The sequence below is a fragment of the Miscanthus floridulus genome, chromosome 16 (assembly GCF_019320115.1).
Source record: "Miscanthus floridulus cultivar M001 chromosome 16, ASM1932011v1, whole genome shotgun sequence".
Taxonomy (NCBI): Eukaryota; Viridiplantae; Streptophyta; class Magnoliopsida; order Poales; family Poaceae; genus Miscanthus; species Miscanthus floridulus.
Window position 1 is genome coordinate 113485462 of NC_089595.1, and position 17603 is coordinate 113503064.

General features: G+C 44.4%; 1 protein-coding gene across 1 annotated transcript; it reads left to right on the forward strand.

Annotated features, from left to right (window-relative positions):
- Positions 1-14196: 14196 nt before the first annotated feature.
- On the forward strand, positions 14197-16621 carry LOC136511550 (uncharacterized). Its single transcript, XM_066505597.1, has 3 exons — positions 14197-14543; positions 14649-15133; positions 15985-16621. The coding sequence occupies exons 1-3, from the start codon at positions 14379-14381 to the stop codon at positions 16421-16423; spliced, it is 1089 nt and encodes a 362-aa protein (XP_066361694.1). The 5' UTR covers positions 14197-14378; the 3' UTR covers positions 16424-16621.
- The last annotated feature ends 982 nt before the right edge of the window (positions 16622-17603 follow it).

Sequence of the window (17603 nt, forward strand, 5' to 3'; positions counted from 1 at the left end):
CTGCTGAGATAGACACACATTTTTTAGCCTTGCCAACTCTCCTAAACCCTCTCTTAGTGAGTGTGTGATCTAAATTGCAAAATCAATTTGTGGGTTGAGAAAGAATTTGAAAAAGAGAGCAAGCCACCACTTGAGCACTTGTGCATATTGTCAATCTCGTGATTCACATTTGTTACTCTTGGACTCTTCGGTCCTAGATGGCTAGGCGTCGCCGGAGAGCAACCGAGAGATTGTGGTTGCTTCGGAAAGTTTGTAACGGTTGATTCCACCGCCTCGGAATCATTTAGTGGAAGGAGGAAAAGGAGTTGGAAAAGACTCCGGCTAGAGTTACCTTCGTGGTATCCTCTAGGGCTGACCTTCGCTGGGTCGCCCGCAGCCCCCTCAACGGAGAGTAGGACTCAAACGAGTCCGAACTTCGGTAAAACAAATATCGTGTCTTAATTCGCATTTCATTTGATATTTGTGTTGCTCTAGCTGTTCTACAGGTTCTCTGTGTATATTGTCATCTCCATTAGGTGCCTGCAGTTTGGTTTGAAGATAGAAATCGAAAGGAGCAAGTTCAGGGCCGATCTGCAGAAATCGTGTATACCGGACACGTCCGGTATTTCCTGCCTGCACTGAAAATATTTATTCTCTGTTCTAACTTGGTGTTGCAGGGTTGTAACTTCTAGATATATTCTTTATACCTTGTTTACTTTGTGGCTAACTTGCGAGGGGTGGTAGTACTCTTAATTTGGAGTTTCCATTTTGGAAACTCCCCTTTCTAATTGTTTCCGCATTTAAAGGTGTTAATTTACAGAAACACCTATTCACCCCCCTCTAGGCGGCATCCTAGGTCCTTTCAATTGGTATCAGGGCGAGGTTCTCACCTAAAGCTTCACCGCCGTGAGAAAAGGATGTCGACGCCTATCGAGTTGGAGCCGGTGCTTCTCCAAAATGATGGTTCAAACTTTCTAACTTGGTCAATACATGTACTCAATGCTTTTAGAGATATTAGTCCTCTTGTTGAGCATATTGTGGATGCAAGCATACCTCTTTCTATAGTTGATTGGAGCAACTACAAAAATTTGTCAAAAGAGGAAGAGATATGCGTGCAACTCAATGCTCAAGCTATTAATATTATTTTGAGTACATTGAGTGTAGAGGTTCAAGATGAGGCAATCTTCAATGGACAACCACCTCCGGAGAGTGCTCATCTCATTTGGACTAGACTTTTTGATTTGTATGGAAAATCCAAATGTGATGATGCACTTGAGATTGAGTCAATGGAAAGTATGTCCATTGTGTCATCATACAGCAAAGAAGCCTCACAAAACCTCAAGAGTGCCGAGCCGGAGCAAGAAGTGCAAGCAGCGCATGACCAGCTGTCTGCCTGCACATACCGGACGTGTCCGGTATTCCTACCGAACGTGTCCGGTATGGCCGAGGCAGCAGACCAGCAAACAGCTGTTTGCAACGATGCTCAAGCCCGGTGGCAACCAAGTGATGAGTCAATCTCAGTATCTCATGATACTCATCACTTGTGTCTCATGGCCAAGAAAAGCAAGAAGAAGAGTAACAAGAAAGATCAAGAAAAGGAGAAGGCTCAAGTGGATGATCAAGATAAGAGTGATATTGAAGTTGAAGACAACTACAACCTTGATCATCTCAACCATAAAGACAAGTTCATCATCATGAAGATAGTTGAAAAGAATGATGAGCTTGAAGAAGAGATTGAGAAGCAAGAGCAATCGCTTCAAAATCAAGAAAAGTTTCTCATCTCCAAATTGCAAGAGCTAAAGGCAATAAATGAGAGGTATGAAAAATTATCAATTAAGCATGCTTTAGTTACTAACTCCTCTTCTAGTGTTTCACAACTAGAGAAGGAAAACTTTGAGCTCAAGGCAAGGCTAGATGAACTATCAAGCAAGTATAATGAGCTACAAGCAAATTATGTTCATCTAAAGTGCTCTCATGAGGAAGTAGTAGAATCAAGCATCATGCTTGAGGTGGCTCATGAGGTTGTGATTACATCAGTAAAATTCTCTCAACCTCTCACACATCCGCTCACTAGTACACCATCTCAATTAAATATTTCTTGTACTAATGAATGTGCTCCTCAAGCAAGCCAATCTTCGATTGAGCTAAATCTTATAGAAAACATAGAGCTCAAAGAAGAAGTGCAAAGATTAAAGAAAGATGTGATTTGGTTGAAGGGTAAGGAGAAAGCACAACCTTCTCAAGATAACCGTGATAACATGGTGAAGAAGCTTGAGAAGGGTTCAAACCTTGCTTCCTCCAAAGCCCAACAAAAGAATCACATCTCAAGCAAGGCCAACACAACCAAGAGCAAGAAACATGGAAAAAGGATGTGCTATGGTTGTGGATTGTATGGACATGAGTGGGCTATGTGTCCACACAAGAGTTGGGCCGACAAGGTTGAAGCCGCCAATCAAAAGGCTTCTACCAAGGAGGCCAAGCAAGTGAAGAGTCATGGACAAAGTGCTTGTCTCATGAGCAAGAAATTGGGGCATCTTACCAAGAAATGCCCAATGTACAAAGAAGCAAAAAAGGAAGCCCAAGTTGCAACTAGAAGATGCTATGGGTGCAATGAGATGGGCCATAAGGTTGATAGATGTCCATACAAGCAAAGCAAGCATAGAGCACACAAAGGCCACATATGCTATGCTTGTAGAAGAAAGGGGCATCTAAGCTATGAATGCCCAAACGGTAAAACTCCTAAGCCAAACACATTTGTTTATAATGATATGCTTAGGAAGACCACAAATGGAGTTAGCACTAGTAAGGTGATGTGTTCACCACTAACTAATGCTAAAGCCATTTGGGTGCCTAAGCACTTGTTGACTAACTCAAAAGGACCCAACAAGAGTTGGGTACCAAAATGTGCTTAGGTTGATAATGTAGGTACTTGGTGGTGAGATGAAAGTTTCGGGGTGGTTGAGCAAGCAATTTGATAATATTCACTCAATCTATCAACCAATTCTCATCATAATCTCTTATATGGTTGACCCGAAGATAATTCAATGAACATATCATATATTTCATCCTCACCATTGGTAACAAGTACCTAAACCTTGTAGGATAGCCACTTTGTTCGTTTCGTGTTCTATAGTTCAAAAATAGGTACATTTGTGAAATAATGAAAGTGGCTAATTAATTTCACTTGAGATTTATCATGTTTGCCATATGATGCTTTTGATCGCTCTCTAGTAGAGTAATTTATTTGTTGAGATGCTAGTATACAATAAATAATAAAGCTAAATAAAGAATCACAAGCAGCAAATTAATTGGTTATGTCTTGCACCTATCAGACGTGTCCGATATTACTATCGGACGTGTCCGGTATGGCCAGGGACAGAAAGTCAGTGTTTTTGTCCTGTGTATTCCGGACATGTTCGGTATACTACCGGACATGTCCGGTATTGCATGGACCAGAACACTAATTGTGTTGCAACTGAGTATTCGATCCATACATTTTTCATATATCCCTAACATACTCAGAAGCTTGTGTTTTATCAAATCTAAGTGGATTGTGAGCATCTCTTAAACTCACTTTTAAATATGGCAATCTTATTTGGTTTATGTCAAAATGAAAATTGGCTCTCAATTTCTTATCAGAATAAAAGTGCTTGTTGAAAGTCATTCAAAATACTTGAAGCACTTATTTAGGGGGAGCTAAATTTCTATTTTGCACCATTGTGGACTAACAAATTTATCTAGAACTCTTTGTAGTCCTTTGGATGAAAAATTGAATTTGTATCAAGCATGATTACTTGGCAATCAAGGTCAACATAAAGATTATCATGCCATGTATCTTCTTAGTGGTATTCTTGTGGGCTCAAGGCAAAGGTATGTTTTTACATACATGCATTGTAAGTGCATCTAAGGCCCTTTATATGTTAGAATGTGCATTTGTGTGACATAGGAGAGATGTTTTTCAAAACCCATAACTAGCATGTGTAGGTGGTGTGAATTTGAAAAACTATTTGAATCTTGGTCTTTGCGACCTAGCCCTGTCATGTGGTGATTATAGCTCTCCTTGATTGTTTGATCGGCTAATCACACATGACATGGTTTTCTTAAGTCCACAATCTACTTTGTCTCACTTTATCTCTCTCAAGCAAGCAAATTATTGATTATGCCATATATTTGGAAAAGAGAAAATAAATTGATGGCATTCAATAAGAAAAGTGATAGTACTCGGTTTGGATCAAGATCATACACCTTTTTGGACTGAGCAACAACAGAGAAAGGGATTGGAAGAGTGAGAACACATTTTGGAATTATTTGGGCCAGCCCGTGAATACCGGACGTGTCCGGTATGATACCGGACGTGTCCGGTATGAGCGGGACTATAAAAATAGAGCATACCCCTTTGGCCCAAACAGACTTGCCTCCTCCAAATCAACCAGCCGATGCCCTTCTTCCCACCTAGGGTGACCAAGGATTTCACCAAGGAAAAGAGAGAGAGGGAGATTGCATTAGAGAAGGCTTGGATCAAGGATTGAAGGCCCGTGGATTTGGATTTCACATCGCTCTCTCTTCTCTCCTCTCAAGGTACCCTAATCACGAACCTCATCCGATCTACATGGTCAATGCATGATTTTAAAATTCCTTCGGTGATTGTGCTGCATTGGTGATGAAGAAGCAATGCCCAAAGTTTGGTTATAATCCGTGTTGGTTTGAATCAGGGAACCCTAGTTAGGGTTGCTGGTGGCCCATACTGAACGTGTCCGGTATGACCCAGTAGAGCAGGCTCTCTGCTTCCTTTGATTCAATGCCATCATAGAATTGTATATTAGGCACAGTTTCTTCTGTATCTATGTTTTGCAAACCTTGTGACAATGGTGTGTCGAGGTGATTGTAAAACCTTGGATAAAAGAATCTATGTCTAATTACAATTCAAGAATAAGTTATGGGCATGTATCTAAAATTCTTTGGAAATCTTTGGATACAGGACAGCAGCCATGAGTGGACGACAGGAGCCGAGGTCCAAGCACAGGCATGATCCAGCACTTGAGAAGTACAAGAAGGTGAGACAGGATATGCATCCTGGATTTCAGCCGACCAGCAGGAGGACCACCAGGGCTGCCTCTAGTGCAGCAGCTCAGTATGCAGAGGGGTCCGGGAGCTCTTCTTCTGACACAGACACTTATGAGTTCAAAGTGGAGTCTAGAGATGAAAGAAAGAGGAAGAGCACTGACAGAGGATCAGATGGTGATAGCTCAGATGAGGAGTAGGAGATTGAGGAGGAGTCAGTTCCTCCAGTTCAGCACCAGCCTGGTCAGGGGATGCATTATGGTCTTCTTGAGACACGTCTGCCCAATGTGCCCTCCTATGTTCCCCGAGTTGATTACAGAGGAAATGGTATGACCAGGAGAGCTAGAGATGAGCGAAGGGTTGATTTGAGAGGCTTACCTAAGGTTCAGTATGATCACCGCTTCCAGACAGCCTTTCACCTAGACTTCTACTCCAGTGTGATTCTCACTAGAAACCCTGTGATTGCCAGGTCTCAGTGGATTGACTAGCAGTACGTCAGAGAGTTGCAGAAGGCCTCAGTTGATCATGCCATTGCTATTTGTCAGCGCACTGGGGTTTATGAGATCATGGAGTTCCAGCATGACTGGAACATAGAGGTAGTAGCTCAGTTCTATGCTACTCTGTTTGTTGAGGAGGATGAGTGGCGGATGCACTAGATGCTTGAGGGCCAGTGGTACAGTGTTGACTATGATGTTTTTGCCGCCTAGCTTGGCTTCTCAGAGGATGATCTCTAGAGGGATAGGATCCACACCGAGCAGGTGTTACCCCCTGAGCAGCTCGCATATATGTATCCTCCTGGTGGTGAGAGAGGAGCTGTGGGGAAGGTTCTAGGTCTTCACCCTACCTACAGGTACCTGGACAGGATGTTCAGAAAGACTATTGACTGCAAGGGTGGAGACAAGGGCAACATTGCTAATTACTCCAGGAACCTACTCCATAGGATGGCACCTGATGCTCGGCCCTTCAGCGTGTTTGATTTTATTTGGTCCGAGAACAGGAGTGTGGGAGAGAGGCCCCTCAAGGGCTATGGTTTTGCTCCTTATATCATGCATATGATTGAGCAGGTGATAGGGCACACATTCGAGTATGATAAGATTCACAAGGCCCTGAAGATTATTACAGATCTACCTAAGACAGGGTTACCTCCAGTAGGACCAGGAGGAGCAGCAGCAGCACCAGAGGCAGATGCACCTGGGAGTGGTGCACCAGCAGGAGCTTCATCTTCACCACGTGCTCCTTCACATTCTACTTCACGCCGTGGCAGTCCTCCCTCGCCTATCCGTAGGCTTTTCAGCTCCATATTTGGGATGTGCCGTGACATCCAGACTAGGCAGCAGAAGGAGAGGGAGGCTAGGAGGAAGGACACTTGGACTTTGAAGCAAATTACTTCTAATCTTGAGCTTGATCCTCCTAGATCTCCTCTATCAGATGAGGCAGCTAGTGAGCCTGAGACCGAGGAGCAGCAGCAGGCTAGATATGATAGAGAGTATGTTGAGTTCATACAGCGACAGCAGCAGCAGCAGGCACCTGAGCACCCTGACACTCTACCACTTTAGGCTCGTGTGCCTACTCACTCTCAGCCACGTCCCAACACTGCAGACGACTATGCTACAGATTGGTGGAGTGACTTGACAGGTGGTGGCAGCTACTACGGCTCTGGTGGCTACGACCCATCTGGTGCCGGTGGTTCTCGTCCGGCTGGTGTTACCCGCTCTGATGACGAAGATGCTAGGAGAGATGATGATGATGATGAGTGATGCCAGAGATTAGTGACAGCTTGTAGCCCCTTTGTCCTTAGTATGTCATCGTTGGACCTTTGTGGTGATAGATGACAAAGGGGGAGAGAGACTGATTAAAGCTTCAGGATAGTTTCATTTGCTTATCTTTGTACCTGAAGATATGTACTGCAGGCTGTAGTTTGTTTTTGAGCTTCATTGATTATATCTTGTGAGAGATGAGACTTTTGCTTTATCTATGTATCTCTTGAGACATGATCTTTATCTCTATATATCAGTGGTTTCTGGACTTGAGAAAATTTGTAATAAGTGCTATGTGTGAATTACATGTGTCATATTTATTTTCATAAGGACTATGCATGCTAGAATGAAAATATTTGATGTGATGCCTTTATATTTATTCTTGTATGACATATCTTGTCATATGCATCACGGTTTCTCTTTGTCACACACACATGCACCCCACGGATGCAATGATTTAGGGGGAGTCTCCTATTTGTTTTAGTATGTGCAATTGACATTTGAGGTCATTTTGTGAATTCTAACCATAAGCACATATTAAGGGGGAGCCTCTCATAAATCATTGAACCCAAAAGTTTAAATGTTTATATTATTTTGTAAGCTTTAATCAAGTTGTCATCAATCACCAAAAAGGGGGAGATTGAAAGTACATCTAGCCCTTTAGTGGGTTTTGGATGATTGAATGACAACATGATTAAAGGACTAACCCGTTTGCTAAGTGTGAACAGGTAATATGTTATCTCATAGGTACTTAATGAAAGCCAAAATGATGTGTTGTTGTATAAACAATCTAGTTCAAGCATAAGACAACAATGCAAATAGAATTCATATGAAGGCTTATTTCTTGTGGGATTTCCATGTACTATGTGAAAGCAAGCTCATGATTATTAGTTAATGAGACATGAGGGATTGCATATGGAATGGTCTCATATTTGAAGCTTGCTAAATTAAAATGAAAAAGATAACAATACATATGAATGGATGATTCAACACAAGATGTGACTTGATGGCTTGAGATGGTGAAGATAGCAAGGAAAGGCTTCGAGGTACTAAGCAAGGGTGAAGGGCAAGCGATGGCTTGGCGGCCGAAGAACCAAGCTAGGGTGAAAAAGAAAGTACTTGTATTTAGTTGAGGTACTAATCAAGCTAAGATGGTCATATTGACGTGAAGAATCAAATCTATAATGAAGTATTTGATGGAAGTGACTTGATACATTTGGGATTATTCAAATTTGATGAATGGAATGAAGTCACATGCTCAAGATGGCTATGCTCAAGAGAAAAGATCAACATCAACTTGTTAGCACCCTTACTTGATGAAGATTGGAAGGGACGGCATCAATTCAAAAGAAATTAACTCAAGTGGTATAAATTCATTTTTCCTTCGATCTTGAGTTTAATAGGTATGCCGTACTATTAAGAGGGATGCATCATATTGATAGATAATGTTTCATAAGTGCTCAAGCCAACCCATGTGAGTTTTGAGAATTTGAGCGACAAAAGTGCTAACTGATTTGTTGCTGATCTGGCAATACCGGACGTGTCCGGTATTCATACCGGACGTGTCCGGTATTTGTCCAGCAGCTGTAAAATTGTTGTTCTCGGGTTGGTTCGTCGGGAGTCCCGACGTAGGTCGGGAGTTCCGACGGTCAGGAGTCCCGACATGGGTTGGGAGTTTCGACGTCTCACACTTTAACAGACTTGGAGGGTTCACTGTCCTGGTCATACCGGACGTGTCCGGTATTCATACCGGACGTGTCCGGTATGGATGACCAGAAGCCAACGGCTAGTTTTCAAAAGCCTTGAGGGTCGGGAGTTCCGACGTCAGTCAGGAGTTCCGACGGTCGGGAGTTCCGACATACGTCAGGAGTTCTGACACCTCACTAACTTTAACTCAGTTACATGTTTTTCAAAATTGCTAAGGGTCGGGGTTCCGACTTGAGTCGGGAGTTCCGACGGTCGAAAGTCCCGGCATTCTTTGGGAGTTCCGACGCCTCACAACATCACTGTAACTTAGTTACAGTTGGCGCAGTGTGAGTCATACCGGACGTGTCCGGTATTGCAACGGCTATAAAACGGCTAGTTTTTCAAGGGGGCTATAAATACCCCCAAGCCTCCACCTTTGGAGGCTACTGATTTTGCTGAGATAGACACACGTTTTTGAGCCTTGCCAACTCTCCTAAACCCTCTCTTAGTGAGTGTGTGATCCAAATTGCAAAATCAATTTGTGGGTTGAGAAAGAATTTGAAAAAGAGAGCAAGCCACCACTTGAGCACTTGTGCATATTGTCAATCCGTGATTCGCATTTGTTACTCTTGGACTCTTCGGTCCTAGATGGCTAGGCGTCACCGGAGAGCAACCGAGAGATTGTGGTTGCTTCGGAAAGTTTGTAACGGTCGATTCCACCGCCTCGGAATCATTTAGTGGAAGGAGGAAAAGGAGTTGGAAAAGACTCTGGCTAGAGTGACCTTCGTGGTATCCTCTAGGGCTAACCTTCGCTGGGTCGCCCGCAGCCCCCTCAACGGAGAGTAGGACTCAAACGAGTCCAAACTTCGGTAAAACAAATATCGTGTCTTAATTCGTATTTCATTTGATATTTGTGTTGCTCTAGCTGTTCTGCAGGTTCTCTGTGTATATTGTCATCTCCATTTGGTGCCTACAGTTTGGTTTGAAGATAGAAATCGAAAGGAGCAAGTTCGGGGCCGATCTGCAGAAATCATGTATACCGGACACGTCCGGTATTTCCTGCCTGCACTGAAAATATTTATTCTCTGTTCTAACTTGGTGTTGCAGGGTTGTAACTTCAAGATATATTCTTTATACCTTATTTACTTTGTGGCTAACTTGCGAGGGGTGGTAGTACTCTTAATTTGGAGTTTCCATTTTGGAAACTCTCCTTTCTAATTGTTTCCGCATTTAAAGGTGTTAATTTACAGAAACGCCTATTCACCCCCCTCTAGGCGGCATCCTAGGTCCTTTCAGTTAGTCACTAAGCTCTTTGGTACCCAAATGACTTTCTTCTTTGAGCCCATTAATGGTTTACTAATGAACTTAGCCTTCACACTATTTGTACCCTTAGTAAGCATATATCATGAATCAAGCTTAAGGGAGGATACATTAGCATTTTTGCTTTTGTTCTTGCATTCATGCTCTTTATGACTAACTTGTTTGCAACTAGTGCAAAACCGACTATTGTTCTTCACAAAACTAGTCTTGTGAGGAGCAAAGGTCGCCTTGTCTTTCTTGGGGGTATAGCCCAATCCCTCTTTGTAGAGAGAAGCTCTTTGGCTATCCAAACACATAAGCAAGCGGTCCTCACCACCATAGGCCTTAGCCAAAGTGTGAGTGAGCTTAATGTCTTTTAGTTCCTTATGCAAGTACATCAAAGGCTTGCTTAAGGTCTTTTAGTTCCTTACGCAAGCTTTTGCATTTCCTTCTCTTGATGTCAAAGTGTTCTCTAGCATCCTCTAGCATATCAAATAATTCATTTTTAGTAGGTTCATCATTATCACTATCACTATCATTTTCATTTTCATGTTCATTATCATCATCATGTTCTTCATCACTTTCATCATCACAAGTTTGTACCTTAGTGGCCTTAGCCATGAAGCATGATGAAGAATCAAAGAGAGAAGACTTCTCATTGATGGCAATGTTTGCAAGAACCTTTTTCTTGGTGGTCTTGTCATCATCACTATCATCATCACTTAAGGAAGCATCACTATCCCAAGTGACCACATATGAACCACCCTTCTTCTTCTTGAAGCTCAACTTGTCCTTCTCTTTCTTTTCCTTCTTGTCATTCTTCTTGTTCTTCTTCTTGTCATCATCATTGTCACTATTATATGGACATTGAGCAATAAGATGATCTTTGCTTCTACACTTGAAGTACCTTCATGACTCTTCTTTGTTCTTTGATGAAGACTTCTTTCTTCTAGCTCGGTAGCCCTTCTTCATCATGAACTTGCTAAATCTCTTGACAAAGAGAGCCATCTTCTCATCATTATCATCATCATCCCATGAATCATTATCTTCACTTGTTGTTTCTTGCTTAACTTTGCCCTTGGATGATGTGGCCTTCAATGCCACGCTCTTCTTCTTGTCATCCCTCTTCTCATCCTTCTTCTCCCTCTTTTCTTCCTTCTCATCATCATCTCTATAAGCATCATCGGTCATAATATCTCCCAAGATTTGGTTTGGTGTCATTATGGCCAAACCCGTCCTCACTAGCAAGGTGACCAACATGCCAAATCTTACGGGTAAATATCTCAAGAACTTATTGGAGAAGTCCTTGTCCTCTATCTTCTCACTAAGTGATTTGAGATCATTCACAATCACTTCCATCCTATGGAACATGTTTGGCACACTCTCATCCTCCTTCATCTTGAAGCCTGCAAACTTCTCTTTAAGAATATATGTCTTTGCACCCTTCATGGCTTGAGTGCCCTCAAATGATTCCTTCAATTTCTTCCAAGCCTCATGAGCTCTCTCAATATTCTTAATTTGCTCAAAGGTTCTCTCGTCCAAAGCATCATAGATGGCACTAAGAGCAATGTCATTGTTTTGGAGAAGTATTTCTTTAGCGGTGGTGGGAGCATCTTCATCTTTAATCTCAATTTTTGTTTCTACCACCTTCCAAATCTTCCTATTGATTGACTTGATATATGTTGTCATCTTAGCCTTCCAATAGAGATAATTTGAGCCATCAAATTGGGGTGACTTCTTGGTGTTGTTGATTTTAGCCATTTTTGCACCAAAGGTTGTTAAGCCTCAAATCACAGTGACCTCGGCTCTAATAGCACTTGAAAGGTCCTAATGGCTAGAGGGGGGTGAATAGCCTAATAAAATTTCTACCACAATACTTAACAAAATGGTTAGACAATTATGAGGCGAAGCAAAAGTTGCGCTAGCCTACTCAAAATGCAAGCCACCTACCACAATTCTAGCTTAGAAAATATCTATTCACACAATAACTATGATACTACCCTATGTTAGTATGCTCTCAAAGGCTAACTAAAGAGCCACACCAACCAAGCAAGCAAGCTCTCACAACTAGCTACACTAAAGAGCTTGTCAACTAGTTTGCGATAAAATAAAGAGAGTGATCATGAAGGTTACACCGCGGTGTAGATGAAGAAACCAATCAATCACAAGGATGAATAACAATGAGGACCAATCACCTCGGAATCAAAGATGAACACAATGATTTTTACCGAGGTTCACTTGCTTGTGGCGATTCACTCACTTAGAGGTTCACGTGCTAATTGGCTTCACACGCTAAACCCTCAATAGGGTGCCGCACAACCAACACAAGATGAGAATCATACAAGCCACGAGTAATCCACTAGAGTACCTTTTGGCTCTCCGCCGGGGAAAGGTCAAGAACCCCTCACAACACCACGATCGGAGTCAGAGACAATCACCGCTCACCACTCTCCGCTCGACGATCCTCGCTGCTCCAAGCCGTCTAGGTGGCGGCAACCACCAAGAGTAACAAGAGAAATCCGCAGCAAAACACGAACACCAAGTGCCTCTAGATGCAATCACTCACGCAATGCACTTGGATTCTCTCCCAATCTCACAAAGATGATAAATCAATGATGGAGATGAGTGGGAAGACTTTGACTAAGCTCACAAGGTTGCTATGTCAATGAAAATGGCCAAAGATTGTGAGCTTCAACCGATCATGGGGCTTAAATAGAAGCCCCCATAAAATAGAGCCGTTGTACCCCTTTGCTGGGCACAACGCGGGGTGACCGGATTCTCCGGTCCGATCGACCGGACGCTAGCCTTCAGCGTCCGGTCACGTGATTCACGCCACGTGTCCCCTGCTTCAAATACTATTCGTCAGATTTCAACGGTCATCAGTCTTGATCGGACACAGCGCTTGAGTTGACCGGACGCTGAACACCAGCGTCCGGTCGTTTACAGTAAGATTCCAAAACCAACTTTCACCGACCGGACGCGTCCGGTCATGCTCGACCGGACCCTGCCAGCGTCCGGTCACACTTATGACTTCTTACTGTGCTGACCGACAATACGACCGAACGCGGTCCTTCAATGTCCAGTCGCTGAGCGACCCAGCGTCCGGTCAGTTGACCGACGCCAGCATCATTGCGACCAACTCCATTTCACCTCTAACTTCTTTGCCCTTGCATAAATATGCCAACCACCAAGTGTATCACCTTGTGCACATGTGTTAGCATATTTTCACAAACATTTTCAAGGGTGTTAGTTCTTCACTAGATTCTAAATGCATATGCAATGAGTTAGAGCATCTAGTGGCACTTTGATAACCGCATTTCGATACGAGTTTCACCCCTCTTAATAGTACGGCTATCAAATCTAAATGTGATCATACTCTCTAAGTGTCTTGATCACCAAAATAAAATAGCTCCTATAGTTTATACCTTTGCCTTGAGCTTTTTGTTTTTCTCTTTCTTCTTTCCAAGTCTAAGCACTTGATCATTGCCATGGCATCATCTTCATCGTGCTATGATCTTTGTTTGCTTCGCAACTTAGAGTGTGCTACCTATCTCATGATCACTTGATAAACTAAGTTAGCACTTAGGGTTTCATCAATTCACCAAAATCAAACTAGAGCTTTCATCGGTGTCCTGAGCGCCGCCCTTGGAGTAGTCTGCGACTTGAGTGCCCTGCCTTATCTGCGCCGTCGTTATAAAGGAGTCGCGCTCAGACATCGGGCGAGGCGGAGCCAGCTCTCGGGAGTCAATAGAGGCAGAGCCAACCCTCGGGGGTCGGACGAGGCGGGGCCCGTGGCCGCGGGCGAGGAGAGGCCAGCCCTTAGACGTCGGGCGAGGCGGAGCCAGCCCTCCAACGTCGGGCGAGGGGGAGCCAGCCCTCAAGAGTCAGTAGAGGCAGAGCCAACCCTCGAGGGTCGGACGAGGCGGAGTCTGTGGCCGCAGCGCGCACCGAGGCGGAGCTAACCCTCGGGAATCAGATGAGGCAGAGCCTATGCCCTTGGCGGCCGGACGAGGCGGAGCCCTGCAAGCGACGTGGTCGCGTTCTTGATCGCGCGGACGATTCAATGTTGATGGTCATTAGTTCCTCCTCTTCAGATAGCCTAGTATCGGTCATCAATAAATATTTTCAGCTATAATTTTTCAGCAAAGCAAATAAGACGTTTGCTTCGTAAAATCACCTTAAGGAATAAATAGTATTTTTCTTTCACGTCCAGTAAACACCGCTTTCAGCTCTGACTTCTCATCAAAGCAAGACCGCGCACGCACGCGTCCGTCTCACGTGACGTGAGTCGTGACTCGTGAGAGCTCCACCTGGGCTGTGCCTCTACATTCCGCGGGCAGGCCCGTGCGCCTTCCAGAAGCTTCCACACCCATCTCCAGACCGGTCTCGTCGCCTCCTCTATCCAGACGCTTCCCTCTTCCCCTTTTCTCTCCCCCTCCCCTCTCTCCTCCCCCCGTACCAAACATACCTCACCGAGTCGCAACGACAGCGAGAACGCGAACGCCCAAACGAGAGCGAGTCTCCGGCGGTTACGAAGAGCGCGGGCACGCCAAAGCGGCGAAGCGCGAAGGAAGGAAGGAAGCAGCAGAAGCAGCCATGGGGCTTGACTACTACACGATCCTGGGCGTCGACAAGGGCGCCACCGACGACGACCTGAAGAAGGCCTACCGCAAGCTCGCCATGAAGTGGCACCCCGACAAGAACCCCAACAACAAGAAGGAGGCGGAGAACAAGTTCAAGCAGATCTCGGAGGCGTACGAGGTAAGTGGGCGTGCGGAGAAGATCCACGCCAGATTCATCTCCCCAGCCCTGCCCAATCGAGCTCGGCAATGTCGTGACGTGCTCTGACTCTCTGTGTCCGTGCAGGTGCTGAGCGACCCGCAGAAGCGCGCGGTGTACGACCAGTACGGCGAGGAGGGGCTCAAGGGGCAGGTGCCGCCGCCGGGCGCCGGCGGGGCGGGCCCCGGCGGCGCGACCTTCTTCTCCACGGGCGGCGACGGGCCGACGGTGTTCCGGTTCAACCCGCGCAACGCGGAGGACATCTTCGCCGAGTTCTTCGGAGGCTCCAGCCCCTTCGGCGGTATGGGCGGCGGTGGCATGGGCGGCAGCGGCATGGGGGGTGGGATGCCCGGCATGCGGACCGGCGGGACGAGGTTCTCCTCGTCCATCTTCGGGGACGATATATTCGGCTCTGCGTTCGGCGGCGGCCCGGACGGGCACGGCATGCACACCGGCAGGCGGCCCGTGAAGGCGCCGGCCATCGAGCGGAAGCTGCCGTGCAGCCTGGAGGAGCTGTACAAGGGCACTACCAAGAAGATGAAGATTTCCAGGGAAATTGCTGACGCCAGTGGGTAAGTGCCTGCCTTCTCTGTCTCAGCATTGTTTATTTACTGCTGTTGCTTAATAGTATTTGAAATTATACTTCAATGCAATAGATAGATAGACGCCTTAAAATTGTTTGAGTTAACCGGATGAACGGATCTTTATCGGATTTATGCTTGTTTAATTTCTGCAGTTGAATTCAAAGCTGAATTTGCATGTATGTGTAGTAGACGCCTCCGTTCAATTTAGTGATTAGTGATACTTGTTATCCATCCAATCCATCCACTCTCGGATACTCCGTCGGTCCCCAAAATGAGTTCAATTCTGAATCACGTTAAACTTCCTTAAATTTGACAAGTTATAGAAGATAGTATCAACATTTATGTCTCTAAGTAGGCTTACTATGCCATGATTAATCTGACGACCTTTAAATTGTTTTACTCCTCAACCAGCTACAATTGCACTCTGTTTTTAGACAGGGGAGTGCTTGTCAATTTTTCATTGTTGATTGATGGTGTGTTCAGCTAAACCAACTATCAGCTAACCATTGCAGTAGTGGTTAGAGGTCACGTGGGAAGCTTGTCAGTTTTCGGTTTGTGGGGATCGGGATGTTTGTCTAAGGACCAGTTCTTTCTTGGTAGTTTCCACCTGCCATCATAGGTGGGTGGATCAACCGTCCGACTACGTATGGTTTGAGCTTTACTGCTTTAGCATCGGTAGCTCACTCAGTTGAATTGATTTGTATTTGCCATTTGGATGTGTCAACTTGTTTGGTCCGTCAGGCGTCAGTCCATGAGCTAGCTCCACAACTATACAAAACAAGAAAGCTGAGCTCCATTTGCAGCTTGTGTAACTGACCACTGCCACCCTCTGTGTGCAGGAAGACAATCCCAGTCGAAGAGATCCTAACGATCGACGTGAAGCCCGGGTGGAAGAAGGGCACCAAGATCACCTTCCCGGAGAAGGGCAACGAGACGCCCAACACGATCCCGGCGGACCTCGTCTTTATCATCGACGAGAAGCCGCACCCGGTGTTCACCCGGGACGGCAACGACCTGGTGGTGACCCAGAAGATCCCACTGGCGGAGGCCCTGACGGGGTACACCGCGCACGTGACGACGTTGGACGGGCGCAGCCTGACAGTGCCGATCAGCTCCGTGATCCACCCTGGGTACGAGGAGGTGGTGCGCGGTGAGGGCATGCCCATCCCCAAGGACCCGTCCAGGAAGGGAAACCTCCGGATCAAGTTCGACATCAAGTTCCCGGCAAGGCTCACGTCGGACCAGAAGGCCGGCGTCAAGAGGCTGCTCGGGCAGTAGAGCGCGTTGTGTTCTGTTCTGTTGTGTATCAGACATTTTCTTGTTCGCTGATCTTGAACTGGGGGGACGCTGCCATTTGCAGCGTCCGCGACGACGACGACGACGAGGCCACCAAGTGTTGAGTACAGAACTGCTAGTGTTGTTATATGGTTGAGAACTTGAGATGCGATTCCTTGTGTAATCTTCCAGAGTTCCAGATGGGTGGCTGTCTGTTCACCGGTCCATGTCGTTGCAGCTTTGCGAAGGGTGGGATGGAATAATTGTTGAGCGCATACACGTACATTCTCAGTATTTAGTGTAAGGAATAGTTATTGGCACCATCAATTGTACTATTCCCTCCATAAAAAAAGAACGGAATTCTAGATTTAAGATGAGTTAAACATTCTTAATTTTTGATAAAATTTATGGTACATGTCTCTAAATAGGTTTACTATAAAAATGCATTCCATTAACTAATGCAATGATCTTTTAGTATAATAAATGTTAGTGGTTTTTTTACTGATTTGAGTAAATTTTAAACTGTGTCCAAAAATAAGTTCATATCTCGTACTTGAGGAATCAAACATCAGTTTGGCTAGATTCTTGAAAAAATAATATTAACATTCGTATCATAAAATAAGTTTATTACTGCTCATATGAATAAATGATGTGATTAATAAAATGATGTTTATTTGAGATCATAAACTATAAGTTTTTTTTTGTATATACTTGTCAAACTTTGAACTTGTTGACTTCTTGAAGTGTGAGATATGCACTTATTTTAGAATAGAGAGAGCAAGTCTTTAGAAAGTGAGAATTGTATTTTTTTTTTAATAATGAAGGAAGTATAAGCGAGATGGAAATTTGGTACAATGGTGCTAGAAAAATTACATAATACTCCCTCAGTTCAAATTATAAGGTATTTCTATTTTCTTGGAGAGTAAAAATATCTTAAGTTTGATTAAAATTATAGAGAGAACTATAAACATATATGATATCAATTAGATATACTATGAAAATATAATTAATTAAGAATCCAATGATACTTATATAAATTTGGTTAAAATTAAGATTCCTTGACTCTCTAAAAAAGTTATTAGAATGGTTTATAATTTAGGACGAATGGAGTACTGTATTGGACACTACTCTCTAAACTTCCTTACATTGCAATTAAGCACCCCGTTTGCTATAAAGGATGGCG